The sequence below is a fragment of the Alosa alosa genome, chromosome 8 (genome assembly GCF_017589495.1).
Source record: "Alosa alosa isolate M-15738 ecotype Scorff River chromosome 8, AALO_Geno_1.1, whole genome shotgun sequence".
NCBI lineage: Eukaryota > Metazoa > Chordata > Actinopteri > Clupeiformes > Clupeidae > Alosa > Alosa alosa.
Window position 1 is genome coordinate 22,204,779 of NC_063196.1, and position 22,987 is coordinate 22,227,765.

Sequence of the window (22,987 nt, forward strand, 5' to 3'; positions counted from 1 at the left end):
CAGGGGGCTTAACGATATTTAACCCATGCACAATGTATGACCTGTGATCACTCTATACTGTACACCCCTGAACTTTCCGTAAACTTAAGGTGAAAAGTTTGTACGCTTGGCAGCTATATTGCTGACTTGCGAAGATAAGAGCGAACAACGATCCTTTCATAACGCCATCTGTGGGTTCGGGGTAGTGTTGTGTCAGCATTTTGGAGAGGTATAAGTAAGAGAGTTCTACCTTTGTTCGGGAGTGCGATCGTGCGATCCACTCAGGCTTTGCGCTATGTAGTCATTAAAGGAATTTTTGCACGGAACTCTGCCGGACTTTTGCGCCTTCTTTTTGGCTTCAACATTTATAATAGTGTATTTTTGTTACGTTGTAGGCAAGATGTTTGGACTTAATTTCTGGCCCGAGTCTGAATATCTGCCACTTTACAGTTGTTTGTCGCAATTAAAAATACCCTCAAGGGCCGAATTACATTATTATTTTGACATTAGGCCGCGGGCTGGAATTGGGCCGGGCACGGGCCGGATTTGGCCCGCGGGCCAGAGTTTGAGACCCCTGATCTATGATATGACCTAATATGTACCTATTATTCAAATTCATTCAATGCTTCGGGAAGAAGTTTTTTTCACATACAAGGCATTTCAGGCCACAGATATAACCTAGGGGACACAATAAAAATAAATTAACACTCCCCTCAATGTCAACACTATTTCTTTGCATTGATGTGTGACTTCAGAGTTGATGAACTCCGGTGATATGCAATTTCCTTGCTGCAGACTTTGCAGAGGACTTTATTTTAATCAATACTTTATTGTTATCAACACCATCAGGCCGTTTTTTAAAAGTAAATGTTCCAATCAGTGATCTAGGCAGCACATTCTTCTCTCTCCTTCGTTTTACAGTCTAATGGTTACTGACTAGAACGGCTCGGGGTCAATTTTTTTTCTCAAATTAATTAATCAAAATGAATCAGTTATTTTGACAGCCCTACTAAGTATACTAGTAAAAGAACAATGCCACTTTTTGCCATAAAGTAACGAGGGGCATGACACAAAGACACAGGCGCATCTGGTTGTATCTAATTTATCCTGTAGAAAACAAATAGCATTATTTTTGCTGTGTGCAAAGTCAACACTATTCATGTCTTCATGGTGTATTTCAGAGAACACTGGAAAACCTACAGTACATGTAATTACATATAATACACTAATTACATATGTGATGTTTTACAGTGTGGCTATATTTCACATTGATGCAGTTTTTCCTAAATAACTACCTGAACCGTGGCACGAGGGATGAAGACATTTTTATGGTATGTTGGTCTCAAGGGCCCAAACAACCTGGCCCATAATCATTTGTGATTTGCACCCCCCCGGTAAAAATGAAAATGCAATATCATTCTGCTTTAATCGCCCCTCTCTTCAGTTAAGATGTTCAGAACTGCACCAAATTTTATGTGTATGATTAACCTGGCATTCTCTGGGGGTATGCCAAGTTTCGTAGAATTTCATCCATGGGGGGGTCTAAAAAAATGTAAGTTATGTGTACATTTAGTGACTGTACACTCATTAGCCTGTAGATGGTGGTGCACACTGCGCACAACACACACGATTGCAGGCACGCACATACCTATCTGTATCGGCAATTAGAACGGCCGATACATAATTACAAATTCAGTAGGATTAAAGGAAAACCAAATATTCATCATCATCATGGCTGCATTTCCAGTATTGGCGATACGTAGTCGTTTGTCCACTAGATGGCGCATCGTTGCAGTGAGACATAATTTTGTTGGAAGTTAATCTAAAGTGGGTTGGAAAAACAATGGACGCTTCCTACAAGGACTGTAGTTTACCGCAGAGAACGTCTAATAAGGATAGGACGATTTTCACATGAAATGTAATTCCCATTTCTTCTTGAAGCCGAAATAAATCTGAGAATGTTTATCGGACATGCTTGTTTTTTACTGCAGGTACGTTAATCTTATAATGTCAATAGCTATAGGACCTAGGTACAATAATGTTACTGTTAGCATTGGTTGAGTGATGGAGGCCAATTTGATTGCATTTGTAGAAAACTATGCGGTTATACCAAGCAAATTGATAGCAGCACTAATTGTATCTTTTTAGCAGCACTAATTGTATCTGCCTTGCCTTTTGAGAAGGTGCGCCTCTGGGACACTGTCATGTAGGGGCAGTATAGGGCACTCCATAACAGCACACATAGGGAATGCCAAGTATAGACCATTTTAAGGGACACCTTTTAGGTTGTTGCATTTAATTGACACCCCTAGAAGGGCACTCATTAAGACACATTCTTCAAATGTATTATTTGAAGTGGCACTATGGACCCTTTCAAGAGAGTTCCATTATCAGCATCATAGTTGGCCCCACAAGACTTCCGCTTCAACATTCCATATGTTATCTTAATGCAGAGGAAGTAGATTGGGGCCCAAATAGAACGTTCAAGCATTGTTTTTGTTTTTATTGTTGAAAGGGTCTATAGAGGGCACTGAAACATTTTGTACAACAAAAATCAATAGGATACTTTTGAGGGCACTTCAGCACTGAATCTTTTTCATTTTCTTTCATTTGTCCAACTAGCTTTTCCACTGAAACGAGCCATTTATGATTGGTTACAGAGCCGGAAATATCGTGCTGTCAGGGCCAACCAGTCATCACGCAGAAGCCTCTGTGTCAGCACTGCGAGCGCTGAGAGTTACCCAGTATTTGTGTTTCCAGTGTTTCCCATACATTGATTTATTTGTGGCGGCCCACCACAATATCAACATTAACCACCACACAGTGATTTTTCAGGTTGTACTAAATTGCGCTTAAAGCTGATTAGAATCATAACCACGCTGCACTAATTTGTTAAAAACTGTTGCATTCAAGTTAATTCTGCAAACCTACCACCACAAATAGAATTAAATTTAGTGGGAAACACTGGTTTCTGATGTCAGATAATTATTATGACCGCCGCTAGCGAAGCGGTCATATAGGGAATTTTTTTTTTTTTTTTTTCCTGATCTGCCCGCTATTTATTTTTTGATTTCTTAAAAGATTGAGGTTGGTCTGGTGAAAGCCAGACTAGCCATGGACCTCAGTTACACAATGCAAGGGAACATGAATCAGCCTATATTTGCACAAACAATAACGGACAACAGCTCTTCAACTTTGGCCCATTAAAATGTGTATGAACAGTCTAGCGACGCATTTCATCAAGGCCCATTTGGACATGTCAGTTATTTGCACCACTAGATGTAAAACAGCATTTCGTTTCAGACTACTGTTACTTAATTTGTGCATTAACAATAACGTTTCAGACTACTGTTACTTAATTTGTGCATTGACAATAAAGTATTACATGAACTAAAGATGACTAAAATCTTATGTAGAAGAAGAAACATTCACAAAAAATCCATCCATCCAAAAATGACCTTTGTTTTTGATAGCTGTTGAAAACGGCACGGAACTGACAGAGATGTTTTTGTTTATAAATAAATAAATAAATAAATAAATAAATAACATTATGCTGATACCTTTTGCTTTTCCCAAATACAATGTAGCCTACAGGTGTAAGTGACCTTTCATCAATCCAGTTGCAATGGATGAACTGTGATGAACTGCCCTATTTGTGATTGTTTAGAGATGTTAAAGGTTTTATAACAATGCTACATCTTCTTTGGCTATTCTACAATCTATTCACCTTTTCAGCACCAGTAGGCTACTCTCTGTGCAGCCGCACACACACACTCAGGCATGCCAAACAAGCATACACAAAAGTTTCAAGAGTGGGGGATGGAGTGAAATATGGAGACAAATTGAAGTGTGATTTATTTTCGCGGAACGGATGTACAGGACTGAGCGGCGGTCATATTTTGTACTGCTATGCGGTACATCTAGTTTACTAGACTGTTCTCATGTTGCAGCGCTTTACTTAGATGAAGCATTAATCAATGTTACTTCAAGACCAAGAAGAAGGAGGGAAATTCCCACGCCCTACACACACAAAAATTCCTCCCTGCTAATAGGCCAGTGGTGGGTAGAGTACTGAAAATCTATACTCAAGTACAAGTATATTTACTTCCTTCAACATCTACTTGAGTAAAAGTAAATATTCCAATTGGACAAACCTACTCGAGTAAAAGTAAAAAAGTACTTTGTTATGAAACTACTCAAATTACAAGTTACTTTTCATTTTTGTATTGATGTGCTTGGATCAGTGAAAAAGACATAACAGGCCCTATTTTGGTGATCTAAAACACATGGTCACTTGCGGATAGCTTAAATACATTTAGGGGTTTGTCCAGTCCACACTCGGGGTGGTTTTGTTATCAAACGTCAGGTACCTGGTGCAAAAACCAGACACCTGGTGCTTAAACCAATCAGAATGACACCTGTCATTCCCTTTAGAAGCAAGCACTGCAACTTCAAACAGCACATCTGTATTTTGATAGTCAGTGGCGCATTTCAAGGAATCAAATTGAAACACAACTACCAAAGTAGGGAGAGAGAGAGAGGGAGAATGGTAGAGGGAGATGATAGCTGGAACAAGTTACCAACTATTACATTTTGGTTAAGCAATCTACAAAATCCCATACAATAATTGCTGCATATAATCAGCAAGTTACTTTGTGTTGTCAACCCTTCCTGAAGCATACATTCTACTAGTTATACCAGGGTCTCCAACCTTTTTGGGATTCAGGGCTACCTGAAGGATCCAAAATCATAGGGCTACTCATTTGAAACACAGACCCTCACTCCTTTTTTGCGAGGGTGATCCTCCTAAATAATAGACCTATGTGATTTTTACATTTAAGTTATCAATATTATGTAGGCCTATGAGCCTTTATATATTAAGCAACTGTATTTTCATCTGATTCTTCAATTCATCAATATCAATATGCAACACTGACCGTTTTTGTTCAGTTAGTTCAATTCAAAGTTTCCATGAGGAGTCTGATTTAATTTTTTAAACGAAAAAAGCCATCTTTAATGCAATTAATAATGTAGATTACAAATAGCATGCCCACCATTCATAATTCAGAGGTTGTTTAAGTTCTGATTTCAGTGAACAATTCGGTTGTAACATTCAATAGCAATCACCAACACCATTCTAACTTAGGAAGACGCCTTATTGCACATCTGAAATCTCTCCATGATCTGACAGTCCTATTGGTATGCCACAAGATTTTCAACGCTATTGCTACACCAGTAGGCTACGGAGGAGAAAGGGCCCGTGACCTAAAGCAATTGTTTTTCAGTCCTTGAACAATCATGCACGAACCGTACGGACACGGAATAGCCACAGAACTTTTGCAGAGATATGCTTGCATTGGCTACACCAGATGAGCAAGCTAATATAGCCAATATTACAGATGCATGGCCTACAATTAAATATCCACAATGGAGGATGTTTTAGAGCGTGATCTGCAGGCGACTTGTTGGCTATTTTTAGAAAGTGCGCTGTGGGCGCCGTAAAGGCATCCCGCAGGCTATCCCGCGGGCACCATTTTTGGAGACCCCTGAGTTATGTCAAGAAATAGCCTTTGTTTCAGTCGAATACAGCTAGTACTAGCTCGCTAAGTAGCACTACGAGAACCACTGATAGAAAATAATACCTCAACATTTTGAAGGCTGATATTGTTATGCTTAGGCTGACACATTCCTTTCATTATACGGTTGTCTCCCTTCCTTCGCATGGGACGGAACAGTGTTGCAGATGTGGCCAGACGTTGACCATGGGAGTGGGGGCTGCTTTTGGTAGTAGGCTACTAACGTTCATCTCTGCATCCATGGCGTTTCTAGTCCTCAGTACCAACGTAACGGCCGACTCGCTTCTCTGCTGTGTAACAATGTTGCAACCTAGGGAGGGTGCGTCACTAACTTGTATGCTTGTGTTCCAGTCAACGAAGATATGTGTAGCCTACTTCTATCGAAATACTCATTTTAATGAAGGCCCAATGGGAAATGTAATTGAGTAAAGAGTACAATTCTAGTTCAAATATTTACTCGAGTAAGAGTAAAATTACAGCCTTAAAAAAGGAACGTGGAAAGTATTCGTTACCGAAAAAAGTACTTTTTTTACTCATTTGCGTTACTTGTAACACGTTACTACCCACCACTGTAATAGGCCTATATAATTAAGCAACGTCCTAAGACATCATCGTTGTCCCTGACCCTCGAATTGAAAAGCGCATTGAGTCATTCATTTTATGGAAACATTCTGCAACTCGCGTTTTAAAAGTGACAAAGCAAATGTGGGCCATCACGAATGACTTACACCTGACTTAACGTAGTTGCCCATTCTTCCTGGCTTGGTATTCCAGAAATGTGTTGACCTTGAATGCTCAGACAGGTCAAGCCTCGCTTTATCTCTTATGTTGGATTTTCATAATTCTACTTTTTTGAAATGGACCTCTGGTTTTCTCTTCAATAAACCTGCTGCCATGTTTACAGCACCAGAGAGAGGCATTGGCATGGTAGTCAGAGCACATAGTCATCCTGCCACTATGGTCACAGAACGCTCACAAGGAAATTATACATTCTGTATATAATCCTATTTTCAATGTCCAGAAGACTACAATACAAAAACCAAGCGGTTGTTCATTTTATATAATAAAATATTTTATTTGTTTTGGTTTTCAAAACAGGAAGTCTGTTGGATTGTTGAGGGGATGGCGATAAGGCTATTTGGTTCTGCAGGGAGAGAGAGAGAATGATGAGAACAAAACAGCACCAAAGTAAAATCGTCAGAGGCTGCATTAATAATTTAAAAACAACATCCTTACCTGCTCAAATGTTAAATGGTAAAAATAGACCTAGTCCATCTCTTTTCTGCCAAAACATGCAAAGCATCCAAAACACTTAAACCACGATTTCTAAAACAGACAAATAAAATCCTTTCAGTGACCTCACATCAACATTTAGAGATGAATTATGACGCTATGATGCAAAATGTTGTAGATGCAAACCTTCTTGGAAGATTTCTTCTTGATCTTGGTCTGAGTATTTGCTCGATCCTTCTCTTCAACCATTGACTGCTGGGGGTTTGCAGGGATCACAGCAGCATTTAACTGCTGCCTCATCCCTGGATCCAAAGTTGGCAGACGTTGTTCAAGCCTTTCTTCACGAGTAGACCGAGGGATCGTTGCATCAAAGGAAACTGTGTTCGTCATGGTGAAGCGTGAGTTTAGTGTAGCAGCAGTGGAGGGCATCTGGTAGAACCTCTCTGCATCACCATGAAAGGACCGTTCATCCCATTGACCACCGCACACATTCCCAACCATTCCTTCTCCATTCGTCTCCCTCAGGATGTTCATCCAGTCTGTTACACGATTAATCAGAGAAATCGTGTCTGGGTACTCGGACTGCAACTCGAGCAACATTTGACAGAAGCGAGCAGCGTGTGTCAGCCCTTTAGATGCTGTGGGGTGAGAGGGAGGAGGAGAAACAGCGGAAGACAACAGATGTAACTGAAATTAAAACATTTGAGAGAAAACATATTTCTAGATCAATGCTGTATTTTTTTGTTTGTTTTTTTGTTTGATTTGTATAGGTAGGATGTACCAAAAGTTTCTCCCATCTTCGCAACAGTCTCCTGGCGACATCCAAATGAGGCGTGAAAACCATGGCAAGGTGGAGATGTCAAAACCATGGCAAGGTGAAGACGCCAGTCTCCCATGCTCTCGTTGCCACAGGCCTTTAAGAATCCATACACCAAAACCTCAGTTTTGAAGGTTTGAAACCTCAGGTCATCAAGATCTGAATCACTTCACTTTATGTACAATTCAATAATAATATTCAAGGATAACAAATAGAAATACATAGTAAAACTAATTAAAAATGGGTAAAACAAATATGAAAAGTTCAAATTATTGGTAAACCAAATGTATATATAACCCTCTGAAAATCTCAATCATTGCAGTATGCACAGTGAATAACAGCAGTCCTACAGTAACAGTGTTTAGTGTGCTCCAAGTCCATGAGTAAGTTCATATCACCACTCACAGTGGCCACAGACGGGATCTCTCCCAACCGGACTTGATAGTACGTCTTCAGGGGATCCGCATTCTCAACACTATCAAAGAATCTGGAAAAGGAACCATAAATGATACAGCATTTATTAACACAAAAAAAACAACAACAAAGGGAACATTAAGGTGAGGTACAGTAATGTCTTTTGATTGTGTTTTGATCAGTTTTATGCTGTGGAAGTGTTCTTACTTTTTCACCCAAAGGGATGGTTGTTTTCCAATAAAGCTCCTGAGAATGAAGGCATGGTGCATTAAGCCTCGGCTCATAGCTAGATCCAGAGCTTCCTATAAAACGGGTAATGGTTTACTTTGACAACTTATACAATATGGACAGTAGACAGGCATGATATCTGCTCTGTCTCAAATATTCAATACTTAAATTCATAACATAAAAAACTATATGTCTGAGCTTGATGTGTATACATATGGTCTGTGATATGTATATTTATGATATAGAGGACTAGGGGCATACTTCAGCCTTGCCAGCAATAAGGGCCATAGCAATGGTGGTGGTGTCTGCCGTGGCTCTGGAAGCCGCCTTGTCAAAGGTTTTCATTTTCTGCAGCAGCAACTCGGCAATGACTCTGCCACTGACCACCTGGAATAATATGCATTTTTAACAAAATTATCAAATTCTTTAAATGATCTTCTTACAAATGTTCTCTTTTGTGTACTGTTGAATGTGAAAAGATATTGTGGGGAAATATGATCTATTTGAATAAAGTAATGGAATTGCTGTGATTGAATAAGTATATAAGTATGGCATTGCATATTTTCCTTAGTCACACCCTTCCATATCCACACACACACACACACACACAATGACATGAAAGACTGAATGCATTTCTGGAGAAGCAGACTTACTCCGCCCATCTTGCAGACTAAAGCAAGGAGCCCCCAGTTCAGTCCAGGCCCATCCCTCTCTGGAACCCTCTCCGTCAGGAGACAACGCCTCCACTCCAAGATGGCCACGTAATACACCTCCATCACGACAGGGTTGCAGCTGCAATAGCATTTGGGTAAAACACCACTGATAGAACTAAGTGAGGATATGACAAAACAAGACCATAACAAAGGGGTTTCACAACTCACGGCACAAAAGTTCCAGGGACGTCCACAACCATGCTCTCTTCACTGGCCTGCTGCTCATAGTCCCGATGAATGAAAAAAAAACCTTTACTTTACTTATAAGCTTTGAACAACCTTATACAAATGACTTTCCCATACCCTTTCTTGTTTTAACTGGTGTTATTGTTACTGACTGAAAGAAATCTTCTCTTTTACGAAAATATATCCAATGAAGACAACCAGTGTGAAAATGAATCAAACTGAGATTGTTAAAAATGTGCAATCCGGTGATCCTCTCAGCACTCACCGACTCATCCTCCACCTCGTCACTATCACTGTCATCCGAGAGATCATTTGATGATTCCGATTCCAGGTCACCCCACTGAAAGATCCACAGGACAGTAATGTCACTCTCAACAGCTGTGTAGGTTGTCAATGTTAACGTCCTTGGGCCCTATTTTGGTGATCTAAAACGCATGGTCACTGGCGAATAGATTAAATACATTTAGGAGTTTGTCCAGTCCACATTCGGGGTGGTTTTGTTATCAAACGTTGGGCGCTTGGCACAAAAAGGTGGTTCTTATAACATCCTTTAACATCAACGTAACATCCTTTAAACCAATGAAAATTACATCTGTCATTCCCTTTAAGAGCAAGCAGCACAACTTCAAACATCGGTATTTTGGGAACATTTGAAGGAATCTGCTTGCACGCGAGACCATATGGAAGAGGTATTCCACTAAACCATGCTTTACTAAAACCTAGCAGAGTATAGTTTACATCTACACTAGTCTATTATTTTAACTCATAGGAAATTGAAACTAACTTCACCGTGGTGTCATAGTCAACCACAAAACAGTTATATACAGTTAGTTACTTTCACTATTGACTGACAAGGGGTTACCATTGAAAACATAGACTGAAAAAAGCAACACAATAATGAATGACTGAATAAAAAACCTAAGGACATTCTGCAGAGGAGTTGCTGCTTACATCTCATGACAGTGCGTCTTCAGCTGTGCTTCATTCACCTTTCCCTATAGACCAAGTTTTTCTTGGTCAGTTGTGTAATGCTTTTTAGATGGTGTAAGATTTAGATCAGGGGTCTCAAACTCCCGGCCCGCGACGTATGTCAAAATAATAATGTAATCCGGCCCTTGAGGATATTTTTAATTGCGACAAACAACGATACTGATTAAAATAGACGATAGATCCAAGTACGGTGACAAATCCCATTTGTACTCTCCTCCACTATTTGCTAGACATCCAGAGCTTGATTCAAACCCAAAATCGCTGCACAAAGTTTTCAGGAAATGCTTGAATTACACGCGAGAAACACAAAGACGTGCATTTGTAATGACGCGGAAGCGATGCAGGCCATAGTTTTGCACAAATTGAAGCATAAATAGGCCTACACCAAATGTTGAAAAACGTTCACGTGTGATGAAGTCTTAGGTAGCTATGTTATTCACCTATTCTGATTCTGAAGGAGAATATCCTTTTGGAGATTATGATCGATCGTCTATTGACAGTGATAGTCACGGTGCGTCTGTGAATGGAGGTGCGTCTTTGTGTGTATACGACAGTGTCCACTAAGCATACCATGCTTATTTCGACCCTCTGCCCAACATAGCTTGGAGGTTGCAGTGGTAATCGTGATGATAGTGTCCGTAATGGACGTGGTACAGACAGCAGGGCTAGTAGAAATAGGGCTCTGAAGAACTACAAGTCACCCGCGATAGGAACTGATTTGACCAGGATACTTTATTGTAGGCCTTGTGGTTATAGGCTAGGCTAGTAATAATTTACTATTGTATTACTATTTACTATTTACTTGTTAATTTGTTATGTGGGTAATGTGACAAAAAAAGTAAACCTGCCCAAATATGTTCATCCAGTATTTACTTAAAGGTGCATAATCTGAGGTGCTTGCCATCCAGTGGCAAATTAGATGGGTAAATTTACCCCCTTCATAAACTTTTGTTTATACTCAAAGATTTTTACATTTACAATAGGACTTTATCTCTGACCACTTTCAAGCCATGGCCTTTTGAAATTTTGATATAAAAATCCAATGGTATTGCTTTCTTAAACCTGACGCCTAGTTTGTCAGGTTTTATCATTTGTATTAATATTTACTTTATCATTATTTTATTTATAAGCTAAGGTTGCTAGCACAGGTGTCTAAAAATAGATAAAAAAGACTTGCACTTTCTGTTTGTAGTTTTGTGTTTGAAAATAAAGTATTTGAAAAAAACATTTTAAGGAAAATTTTAGGAAGTAGCCGTTGTTTTTTTGTATTATTCTTTAACACTGACGTGGCCCTCCAATCAGTTGACATTGGCAGAAGTGGCCCCGCTCATTTGAGTTTGAGACCCCTGATTTAGATAGTGCGCCAGGCTCTGGCATGCTCCTGCGTCACATTTGCGCGTGTCCAAGACGTGCGTCATTTTTGCCGTGGACGTGAAGCATACTCCCAATTTCTGCTGTCCTGAATGCGCGTTAAATTGTTAAGGTTAGCGCCTGCGCACTACGGATTAACTGTGATACTCTGCCCCACCAACTGGGGGCGGTACGTCGAGCCTGAAAGTAGGACACAACCACCAAAGAAGCCTGAAACGCCTGAAGAAAAGAAGAACTTGGGATGTGAGTTCCGTGGAGCTAGCGACAGTAAGCGACAGTACGCGACAATAGCGGGCAATATGGCGGCGAAAAGCGTCAAAATAAAGGTACAGACGAACGATCAGATAAAGTAGGTTAAAGTAGGTTTTCAGAGTATTTTACACGAAATGTAAACATGTTGCTGAAACTTAGCCTATGTAAATGCATGTGCAAATAATTGTAGCAGAATTGTCTTGCTAACATCCTTGAAATTGAACGGAAGTGATCTCACGCAACACCTTTCTCCACCTTACACCAAATGCAAGGCAAGACAAACCAGAGCCCGTCTAAGGACATTCTCTGGACAAACGTCTCCATCTCCTGATGTAGGCTACTATTAAAAGAGAGGGGAACAAAAACAAACATAGAAAAAGGGGATAATAATGTACTATACATCGATTTAAAGTTAATGTTTTATAATAATGTACTATACATCGATTTAAAGTTAATGTTTTTATACAATTATACTTTGCATTAATATAATTGTGGAAGGATTACCTTTTTCATTAACAAGACCTAAAATAACACTATTATCAAATAACACTTAGTTCAAACTTAGGGTGGTAGGCTAAAATGGACTCCTTGTACTTTCAGAATAGATATTTATGCCAAATTCGTCTTTATAGGTATATGCCATACTAACTCTATACGGACTCATATAGCCTACCCTAGGCCTGTCATACTATACACAATACTATTGAACTTTAAATTGTGTGGCTATGGAAACAATAAGTTGTGCATATTTAAAAGGGGGTAAAATGGACTCCTTATAACATATACTTTCAGAATATATAAAGATATCTATACCAAATTAAGCCTTTGTAGGTACAAGGCCATACTAACTCTGTATCAAGTCATATACTATGTCTGCCATTGACATACACTGTTGAACTTCAAATTGTGTGGCTGTGAAAACAATAAGTTGTGCATATGTAAAAGTGGGGTGAAATGAAATCATTATAACATGTACTTTCAGAATACATATAGATATTTATACCAAAGTTAAGCCTTTGTAGGTACCAGACCATACTAACTCTGTACCGAGTCATATACTTTAGGCCTGTCATTGACATACACTGTTGAACTTCAAATTGTGTGGCTGTGAAAACAATAAGTTGTGCATATGTAAAAGTTGGGTGAAATGAAATCATTATAACATGTACTTTCAGAATACATATAGATGTTTATACCAAATTTGCCTTTGTGAGTACCAGACCATACTACCTCTGTACCAAGTCATATACTATGTCTACCATTGACATACACTGTTGAATTCAAATTGTGTGGCTGTGAAAACAATAAGTTGTGCATATGTAAAAGGGGGGTGAAATGGAATCCTTATAACATGTACTTTCAGAATATATATAGATATTTATACCAAGTTAAGCCTTTGTAGGTACCAGGCCATACTAACTCTGTACCGAAGTCATATACTTTAGGCCTGTCATTGACATACACTGTTGAACTTCAAATTGTGTGGCTGTGAAAACAATAAGTTGTGCATATGTAAAAGTGGGGTCAAATGAAATCATTATAACATGTACTTTCAGAATACATATAGATATTTATACCAAGTTCGCCTTTGTAGGTACCAGACCATACTAACTCTGTACCGAGTCATATACTTTAGGCCTGTCATTGGCACACTGTTGAACTTCAAATTGTGTGGCTGTGAAAACAATAAGTTGTGCATATGTAAAAGTGGGGTCAAATGAAATCATTATAACATGTACTTTCAGAATACATATAGATATTTATACCAAGTTAAGCCTTTGTAGGTACCAGACCATACTAACTCTGTACCGAGTCATATACTTTAGGCCTGTCATTGGCACACTGTTGAACTTCAAATTGTGTGGCTGTGAAAACAATAAGTTGTGCATATGTAAAAGTGGGGTGAAATGGAATCCTTATAACATGTACTTTCAGAATATATATAGATATGTATACCAAGTTCGCCTTTGTAGGTACCAGGCCATACAAACTCTGTACCGAGTCATATACTATGTCTACCATTGACATACACTGTTGAACTTCAAATTGTGTGGCTGTGAAAGCAAATTGCCACAGTTTGGATATTGCACATTGTCCGACATCAAATATTGCACACTTCTCCAATAAATATTATGAATAAGTATAAGTTATATATTATAATTACAGTAATACATATTCATCAATAAATAAATACATAAATAAATAAATACAAACCCCAATATATCCAGGAAAAATATTACAGTATCACCTGGTGACTTAATTCATACTCTAAAATCCTCCGCATATTGCTACTGCAAAATTTGTTTAAATTTGTTTGAAAAAGGAAAGATTTAACAAAAAAACAAACATACACTCCACAGTTTATGCTATCAGACTGTTTTATAAATGTTGGGCATTTATGATAAAATTCATATCTAAATACAAGATTCACCAGCTTCCCATGGATCGCTAGATACTGTAACAATAGATATCTCTGCAATGTTGGTATTATTTTTATCATTTCATAATCAAATGTTTTGATTGAGTCAAAGACTTTTGCTGTTACAGTTATTTCATTATTTTGGGGGTGTTGTTCCATCAGCTCCAAAACCATAACAGCCCAATGCATGTTGTTAAAATTTACTGGAATAACTACTGTGTGGTAGCGCCACCAATTATTTTCAGGCTTATATATTTTTGGTAATACATTGATGTCAGGGCAAAATACACTTTTTAAACACTGACTTATAAATGTTGATGGGACCATTACAATGTCATTTGTTGTCAGTTTTGCTTGGAGCATTTTCATATAAATGTCTATTATTTTATAATCTAGCCATTCACTACTTCTAATCACGTTCATATCCTTCTCTGTCATATTTGGAGGCAAGTTGACATCTCCTTGAGGAATCCATTCTTGAATTTCAAATGGTTCATGATTACCACACTGTTTATTACATTTGTGTTGTTCCTCATATAAACGGCATATATTAATCTGTTCAGTGGTCTCCACACAGTATTCAACTAAAAAAGAATATGGGATTAAGTTGTATTAAGTTGGCAATTTCTGTTTGTTTGTCTGAAACACAATCAAAACTTAACAACTGTATAAAAGGTTTTTCTGAGAGAGATACCAAAAGGGATGCCAGTGAATACTTGTAAATGCCAAAAACTGTGTCGAGTGTAAGATGTAATGGGAGGCTTTTGGGGTTATCTGCTAATATGAGAAGTGACTGTGGCAAATGAATCAGCAAAGTTTCTGACACAGTATTCTCTCCACATGATTTGCAATTGTCTGTTTCATTTCTATTTTTTTTATTTAAAGCTTGATTAGTTAAAAAGTGTTTTATTGCCTCTTCTGAAATATCTAAAGGTAATGAGATTAGAATTTTGTTTGTGCGGTTTCTTCTCTCATTTTCTGCACACCTGATACAATTAAATAATGACAAGCAGTGAGCATACAGCAAATCATTGGCTAAAAAGTTTGCCTGCAGGTATTTATCTACAAATGTTTTAATTAACACTACAGCTTCATTTTTAGTAAATTGGCTTTCAAGTTCATAATGTTCACATAAAGAGATGTCTTCAATTGCTTTCTGTGAAACTTGAAAGTCAGGGCTCGTTCTTTTATAGGCGGAGGAAAGTCTTTTTTTGACACTGCTTCACCGGCTCTTGTTTGTTTAAAAGAATTGCAGTATTGGTGTGCTCCCACTACCTTTAGCTATTTCTGGCATACCCCGGTTGCCTACTATTTTTATTAATGCTGAATAACTTTGTGCTCTCTTTTGGGGGTTTTGAAATGTATTCTGAAGGTGCTTGGGTGCAGCTTTTTTTCTTGTTCCATGATTCCTCGGGTTCCTGTATGTCTCTTAATCTTTTCATCCTTTTCAGTTTAATTTTTCAGCAGAAGTCTCTCTCCGTGCTTTATATAATTTATATAGTTCCTGGATGCATTCATCAGTTCTAAGTTTTTTGTTATTCAAAAAAATGTTTTAGTATTTTTAAATGTGACTTCTGAAATCAAAGTGGTTTTATCTAGATTTTTATTGTGGAACCTTTCCATCTTTGATAAATTAACCTGAACCATATCTGACCAAATTGGAATTACCGGTAGAAAATTATTAAATAATTTCTCGAGTAACATAGGGCCAAAGTAAGGGTTTTTTTCTGTGCTTTTTATAGAGGTCGGCTGTTTCCGCGCTTCGTTGCGTATTTGATTAAAATAACGAAGAAATGGGGATTGATGTGTGACTATCTCAAAAATGTCCCCTGATAGGCTGTCATCTTTTCCCTCAAAATCTTCAGACCCTAAGCTCTTAACTTTATCCTCTAAATTGGCTGTACTTTTCTCTACCACGTCTGAGTACACTCTGCTCTCCAAGACCATACAGATATCAAAAATTAAGTTTTTTGCTTCAGCAAGCGATTTAGCATTTATTAAAAGACTAAACATATACATACCAATCCTATATCTTTTGTCTTTCCCATTATATTGCTTTTTGCAGATCTCACTGGCTTGACGCATTAAATTACTTTTACAAGACCATTATGGACGCAAAAAAATCTAAATCAATTTCCTTTTGGGTTCCGTTAAGAATGTGCCAGCAGCGATTTAAATATGTTGACATTGTGTCCTTATTAAATACATTCATAGCAGCTTGCAAAAGTACCAGTGACCTGTCGCTATTGATTTGAATCGGTGTATTATTACAACCAAACAACTTCATCTCAAAATGTCTAACTGTGTTTAAAAGTTGTTCTGCTGAACTCTGCGTATGGTCATCTGTTATCATAAAGGCAATTGGAGCAGACGCATGAGGAGTTGATGACGAACTAATGGTTATTTCGTAATATAAAATGCGCTTTTTATTTATTTCTGAGTTAATCATGCTCCCTGTGGCATCCCAGAATGCTGGGGACGACTCTGTTATCTCGTGCCAGAGTCTTATCTCAGAGTGTATGTCAATGGCAGACATAGTATTTGACTCGGTACACACTTAGTATGGGCTGGCACTCACAAAGGCGAACTTGGTATAAATATCTATATATATTCTGAAAATACATGTTATAAGGATTCCATTTCACCCCACTTATAGATATGCACAACTTATTGTTTTCACAGCCACACAATTTGAAGTTCAACAGTGTATGTCAATGGCAGACATAGTATATGACTCGGTACACACTTAGTATGGCCTGGTACCTACAAAGGCGAACTTGGTATAAATATCTATATATATTCTGAAAGTACATGTTATAACGATTTCATTTCACCCCACTTTTACATATGCACAACTTATTGTTTTCACAGCCACACAATTTGAAGTTCAACAGTGTGCCAATGACAGGCCTAAAGTATATGACTCGGTCCACACTTAGTATGGCCTGGTACCTACAAAGGCGAATTTGGTATAAATATCTATATATATTCTGAAAGTACATGTTATAAGGATTCCATTTCACCCCACTTATAGATATGCACAACTTATTGTTTTCACAGCCACACAATTTTAAGTTCAACAGTGTGCCGATGACAGGCCTATAGTATATGACTCGGTACACACTTAGTATGGCCTGGTACCTACAAAGGCGAATTTGGTATAAACATCTATATATATTCTGAAAGTAAATGTTATAATGATTTCATTTCACCCCCCTTTTACATATGCACAACTTATTGTTTTCACAGCCACACAATTTGAAGTTCAACAGTGTATGTCAATGGCAGACATAGTATTTGACTCGGTACACACTTAGTATGGGCTGGTACTCACAAAGGCGAACTTGGTATAAATATCTATATATATTCTGAAAATACATGTTATAAGGATTCCATTTCACCCCACTTATAGATATGCACAACTTATTGTTTTCACAGCCACACAATTTGAAGTTCAACAGTGTATGTCAATGGCAGATATAGTATATGACTCGGTACACACTTAGTATGGCCTGGTACCTACAAAGGCGAACTTGGTATAAATATCTATATATATTCTGAAAGTACATGTTATAATGATTTCATTTCACCCCACTTTTACATATGCACAACTTATTGTTTTTACAGCCACACAATTTGAAGTTCAACAGTGTGCCAATGACAGGCCTAAAGTATATGACTCGGTACACACTTAGTATGGCCTGGTACCTACAAAGGCGAATTTGGTATAAATATCTATATATATTCTGAAAGTACATGTTATAAGGATTCCATTTCACCCCACTTATAGATATGCACAACTTATTGTTTTCACAGCCACACAATTTTAAGTTCAACAGTGTGCCGATGACAGGCCTATAGTATATGACTCGGTACACACTTAGTATGGCCTGGTACCTACAAAGGCGAATTTGGTATAAACATCTATATATATTCTGAAAGTAAATGTTATAATGATTTCATTTCACCCCCCTTTTACATATGCACAACTTATTGTTTTCACAGCCACACAATTTGAAGTTCAACAGTGTATGTCAATGGCAGACATAGTATTTGACTCGGTACACACTTAGTATGGGCTGGTACTCACAAAGGCGAACTTGGTATAAATATCTATATGGCAGATATGCACAACTTATTGGGCTTTTCACAAAGGCGAACTTGGTATAAATATCTATATATATTCTGAAAATACATGTTATAAGGATTCCATTTCACCCCACTTATAGATATGCACAACTTATTGTTTTCACAGCCACACAATTTGAAGTTCAACAGTGTATGTCAATGGCAGATATAGTATATGACTCGGTACACACTTAGTATGGCCTGGTACCTACAAAGGCGAACTTGGTATAAATATCTATATATATTCTGAAAGTACATGTTATAATGATTTCATTTCACCCCACTTTTACATATGCACAACTTATTGTTTTTACAGCCACACAATTTGAAGTTCAACAGTGTGCCAATGACAGGCCTAAAGTATATGACTCGGTACACACTTAGTATGGCCTGGTACCTACAAAGGCGAATTTGGTATAAATATCTATATATATTCTGAAAGTACATGTTATAAGGATTCCATTTCACCCCACTTATAGATATGCACAACTTATTGTTTTCACAGCCACACAATTTGAAGTTCAACAGTGTGCCGATGACAGGCCTATAGTATATGACTCAGTACACACTTAGTATGGCCTGGTACCTACAAAGGCGAATTTGGTATAAACATCTATATATATTCTGAAAGTAAATGTTATAATGATTTCATTTCACCCCCCTTTTACATATGCACAACTTATTGTTTTCACAGCCACACAATTTGAAGTTCAACAGTGTATGTCAATGGTAGACATGGTATATGACTCGGTACAGAGTTTGTATGGCCTGGTACCTACAAAGGCGAACTTGGTATACATATCTATGTATATTCTGAAAGTACATGTTATAAGGATTCCATTTCACCCCACTTATAGATATGCACAACTTATTGTTTTCACAGCCACACAATTTTAAGTTCAACAGTGTGCCGATGACAGGCCTATAGTATATGACTCGGTACACACTTAGTATGGCCTGGTACCTACAAAGGCGAATTTGGTATAAACATCTATATATATTCTGAAAGTACATGTTATAAGGATTCCATTTCACCCCCCTTTTACATATGCACAACTTATTGTTTTCACATCCACACAGTTTAATTATATTGACGTTGAAAAAATATAGCATTCTAATGTGTATTTTCGATTTAAATGTCTTATTTAATTATTTTCTAAATTTACTTTCCCTTTGGTAACACAATACAGTTTTAAATTAATAATTTTTAAACATATTCATTACTTTTTCATTGAAAAAGTAATGACTATGTTCTGACTTTTATTTTGAATGATTCGCGAATGGCGGCCATATTGGAATTTTCTTTACTGTCGCTAGTTTCACACTACTTGGGATGTGCGAGCACTAAACGAAGGAAGAGCTGATGAAGGAAAAAGCACCACGAGTACGTTCGCCTGTCTGCTGGGAAGTTTGATAAGCTGGCCCATCGCATCGCTCCATTTATCATCCACCAGAACACACACTGCACACCTGTTGGTATAGCTGAGAGACTAGCTTAGCCTACTTGCTTATTAGGCTACTCATGTAGCTAAGTGACTCGGTGCTGCGAGGGCAGCAATATTGGTGCGATACAAAGTAAAGACATTTTTTCTGAACACATGCAGCAGTGTCATGGTAAGAAAGATTTGTGCGTACAGATGTCCTCAATTAAATTTGTATTGAGTCGTCACACCTGCCTCATACCAAAAAGTATGAACCAAAAACCTGTAAATATGACGTGTCAATAAAAGTTTTGAAGTAACTATTTGTGTTCATAATGTATGTCTCACTGTGATAATGGGTGTATTTAGAGCGAGCGGTAGCCTAGGTTATTCCTTCAATTATTATTATGATAACATTATCCGGTGTTGACAGGCGAGTTTCGAGATTGAGTTCAGCATTGTTCAGGACTAGGCTAGGTAATAATGATTGCACCTGGGAGAGGCTCTGGGTTTTGCGATTTGATTTCAGCATACGCTCATTTTTAAAAGATGCATTTAATCCGAAGTCATGTCAGCTCTCTATGCAGGGAGTAGGGCTGTCACTTTTATTCGAACATGACGTGAAATATCCGTAGTCGAACTATAAATAAACTATTCGGTTTTTAGTGCTGTGTAGCGCATTTCCCGGTGTTGACAGGCGAGTTTCGAGATTTGAATTCAGCATTGTTCAGGAGTAGGCTAGGTGATAATGATTGCACCTGGGAGAGGTAGGCTACATTCCCTTTATTATTATAATCACTATTGATAACGTATTATATAAGGAACAGGCGAGAATGCATCTCGATCAGCAAGTGTTACATGGGTTTCGCCTGAGCGTTGTAGAAAGATACCTTTAATTGGCTCTGGGTTTTGCGATTTGATTTCAGCATACGCTCATTTTTAAAAGATGCATTTAATCCGAAGTCATGTCAGCTCTCCATGCATGGAGTAAAGGCTGTCACTGTCTATGATTAGTTTTATTTTATTGTTTACCATCTCATTCAGTGCTATATGATCCAGGGCTCATGGCCAAATCAAGCCAATGTAACAGCCAGTAGCCACAATGAGCCCATGCAGCCACCCTGTTTCGACAATCAAAGGTAACGCACAGAACGGCCAGCAGACAGATAATTACGTCCCCAACTCATCTAAAATGTGGTGTCTTGAAATACTTTGGGTTCTACACCATAGATGGTAAAGTGACCGTTAAATATAATGTTAAAGAATGTATCTGTGGATTGTGGCTTTACATCGGTCGAAGTTGACTCCATGTCGTGGTGTCTCACATAACTCAAAGCCAGGCAAGCTGAGGACAGGCGCTCTGTTCCATCGTCGTTATGGTAACCAAACAAGTCTTCTTCTGTCTAGGTTTGTTTCTACGTTTAAGTGTTGTTCTTCTATGTGGTCCACCTACTGGAGGGGAGTGTTTACAGCAGTTCCGTTTCACACATGCGCAGTCTACGCGTCACTTTGACGCGCGGTCTTAAATTTCGGTCGACTCAAAGACGCGACGCATGCTGTAAAAATGACGCAATTCTCGTCACGCGCTCACCAGTGCCGCGTGCGCGGGACGCAGACGCGGGACCATACTTTAGGCTTTAGGCTTTAGGAGGTGTTAATTGCCACACCCCTGGGCGCATTGTTTAATAAAAGAAAAGCGCATGGCGAAACATTTGAGTGAAAGATAGGAATAAACTTCGCGTCTTAATAAGAATATGCTATGCGCTGCGTTTCTGTTCGTCAAAATAGGGCAAGATAATCAGCATAGCTAGGAAGGGAGCCTAACCTCAAGAGACTGGACAGCAAAGTAGTCATCCTTAAAGAGATATCCATACTTATTTTGGTACCAGTCCCACCACTTGGCATGATCCCTTTCAATTGGAAGAGAAAGCAGCGATTAAAACTAATTTAGTGGTGCATGTTTATCACATAATGAACACACTGACAAGTTTGTGAAACTTTAAATCCTTACCCAATGGAAAGATTCTCAGATCTAGTCGGATTCGAGGATTCATTTACAGTCTGTATCCCCAGTGCGGACACTTGTTTCTTTTCCAAACCCTCACATGTGGCATCTGATGAAGATGCCCTTACAAAGATTTCCGTTAGGGATGCAGGCTCTCGCTCCTCAGGCAGGCCTACCCTCACCTCTTCGGACGGGGTCGTTGTTTCCTCGTGGGATTGGGAGGTGTTTTCTTCCTGTTCCTCCGGGGACGACAGGGGTAGGGTAGCACTGGGTTTACAGTGCCGGTCATCCCTATTGGGATAATCCATAACCTAGGTTATAACCAATACCCTGGTAGGTTATATTTTTTGTTTGGCAACGAAAAACGGGCTACCCCTTTTGAGATTGGCGACAATGAGTAGCCTAGTAAATGCAGGAAACCTTTTAGCCTATATTTAACCTTGTAGCCTATAGCCTACACACGAAACGTCACAATACAACAGATATCAACCGAATCAAACGTCACAATTTAGCAAATCTCTGTTAGCCTACTATTAATCAAAGGTGTTAGAGCAGAGCATTCTAGAATCCTTCAGTTGTAGCCTAAACATACAAATCCGGTTGCACAAAACACCTTAAATTAAGGTTTTCCCTTAAAACCTGTTTTAAACCCCCCCCAATTAAATCGGTTGCTTAAAATCCCTTAAACCGTTACACAAGCAAGGCCTAGTAGCTTTGCCTTAGCCTTTAACTCTACCATAACCATATATTGTTGGCTTACAGGCAGAGTTGTAGAAATCCGGTGTTCTGTCGAGTTTAAGTTTAACTGAAGTTTAGCCTAGGCCAGCGGTTCCCAAACTTTCCCCCCCACGTACCACCACCTACATCCTGACTTGGCTTGCGTACCCGCACCATCCGACACATAATTAAACGTAACACATTCTACTGACATATTCCAGGCATCATGTTTAATTAGCCACCCTACATGATAACAAATAACAAAATCAAAACGTGAAACTGGTCTATAAGCTCTCACACTAAAACAGTGTGGAAAACAACATTATGAAACTCAAAGAGCAAAGAGAACATAGGCTTTTAAGCCTATAAGAATAAAAATAAAATAATTTTCAACACCTTTCAGACATTGCCCTTTTCATCTCGCGTACCCCCTAATGTAAACTCACGTACCACAGTTTGGGAATCCCTGCCATAGAGTAACACAGAGGGGCATGACACAAAAACACAGGCGCATTTGGTTGTATCCATTATTTTTGCT

At 38.5% G+C, this 22,987-nt stretch overlaps 1 protein-coding gene across 1 annotated transcript; it reads right to left on the bottom strand.

Annotated features, from left to right (window-relative positions):
* Positions 1-6,663: 6,663 nt before the first annotated feature.
* Positions 6,664-22,040, bottom strand: LOC125298805. The gene is made up of 12 exons (XM_048249673.1): positions 21,739-22,040; positions 21,553-21,637; positions 9,412-9,486; positions 9,129-9,178; positions 8,901-9,039; positions 8,509-8,634; positions 8,227-8,321; positions 8,011-8,092; positions 7,570-7,702; positions 6,975-7,426; positions 6,792-6,881; positions 6,664-6,699 (listed from the first exon to the last, which is right to left on the bottom strand). The coding sequence occupies exons 1-11, from the start codon at positions 22,038-22,040 to the stop codon at positions 6,822-6,824; spliced, it is 1,599 nt and encodes a 532-aa protein (XP_048105630.1). The 3' UTR covers positions 6,664-6,699; positions 6,792-6,821.
* Positions 22,041-22,987: the final 947 nt, after the last annotated feature.

Bases quoted from the DNA above. Each gene is read 5' to 3' on its own strand.
- LOC125298805 (XM_048249673.1), bottom strand. From the start codon at position 22,040: ATGGATTATCCCAATAGGGATGACCGGCACTGTAAACCCAGTGCTACC. The intron at 8,093-8,226 runs GTAAGAACACTT...TTCCTTTTCCAG, and splicing joins CCATCCCTTTGGGTGAAAAA to ATTCTTTGATAGTGTTGAGA. The intron at 7,703-8,010 runs GTGAGTGGTGAT...GGATTCTTAAAG, and splicing joins AGATCCCGTCTGTGGCCACT to GCCTGTGGCAACGAGAGCAT.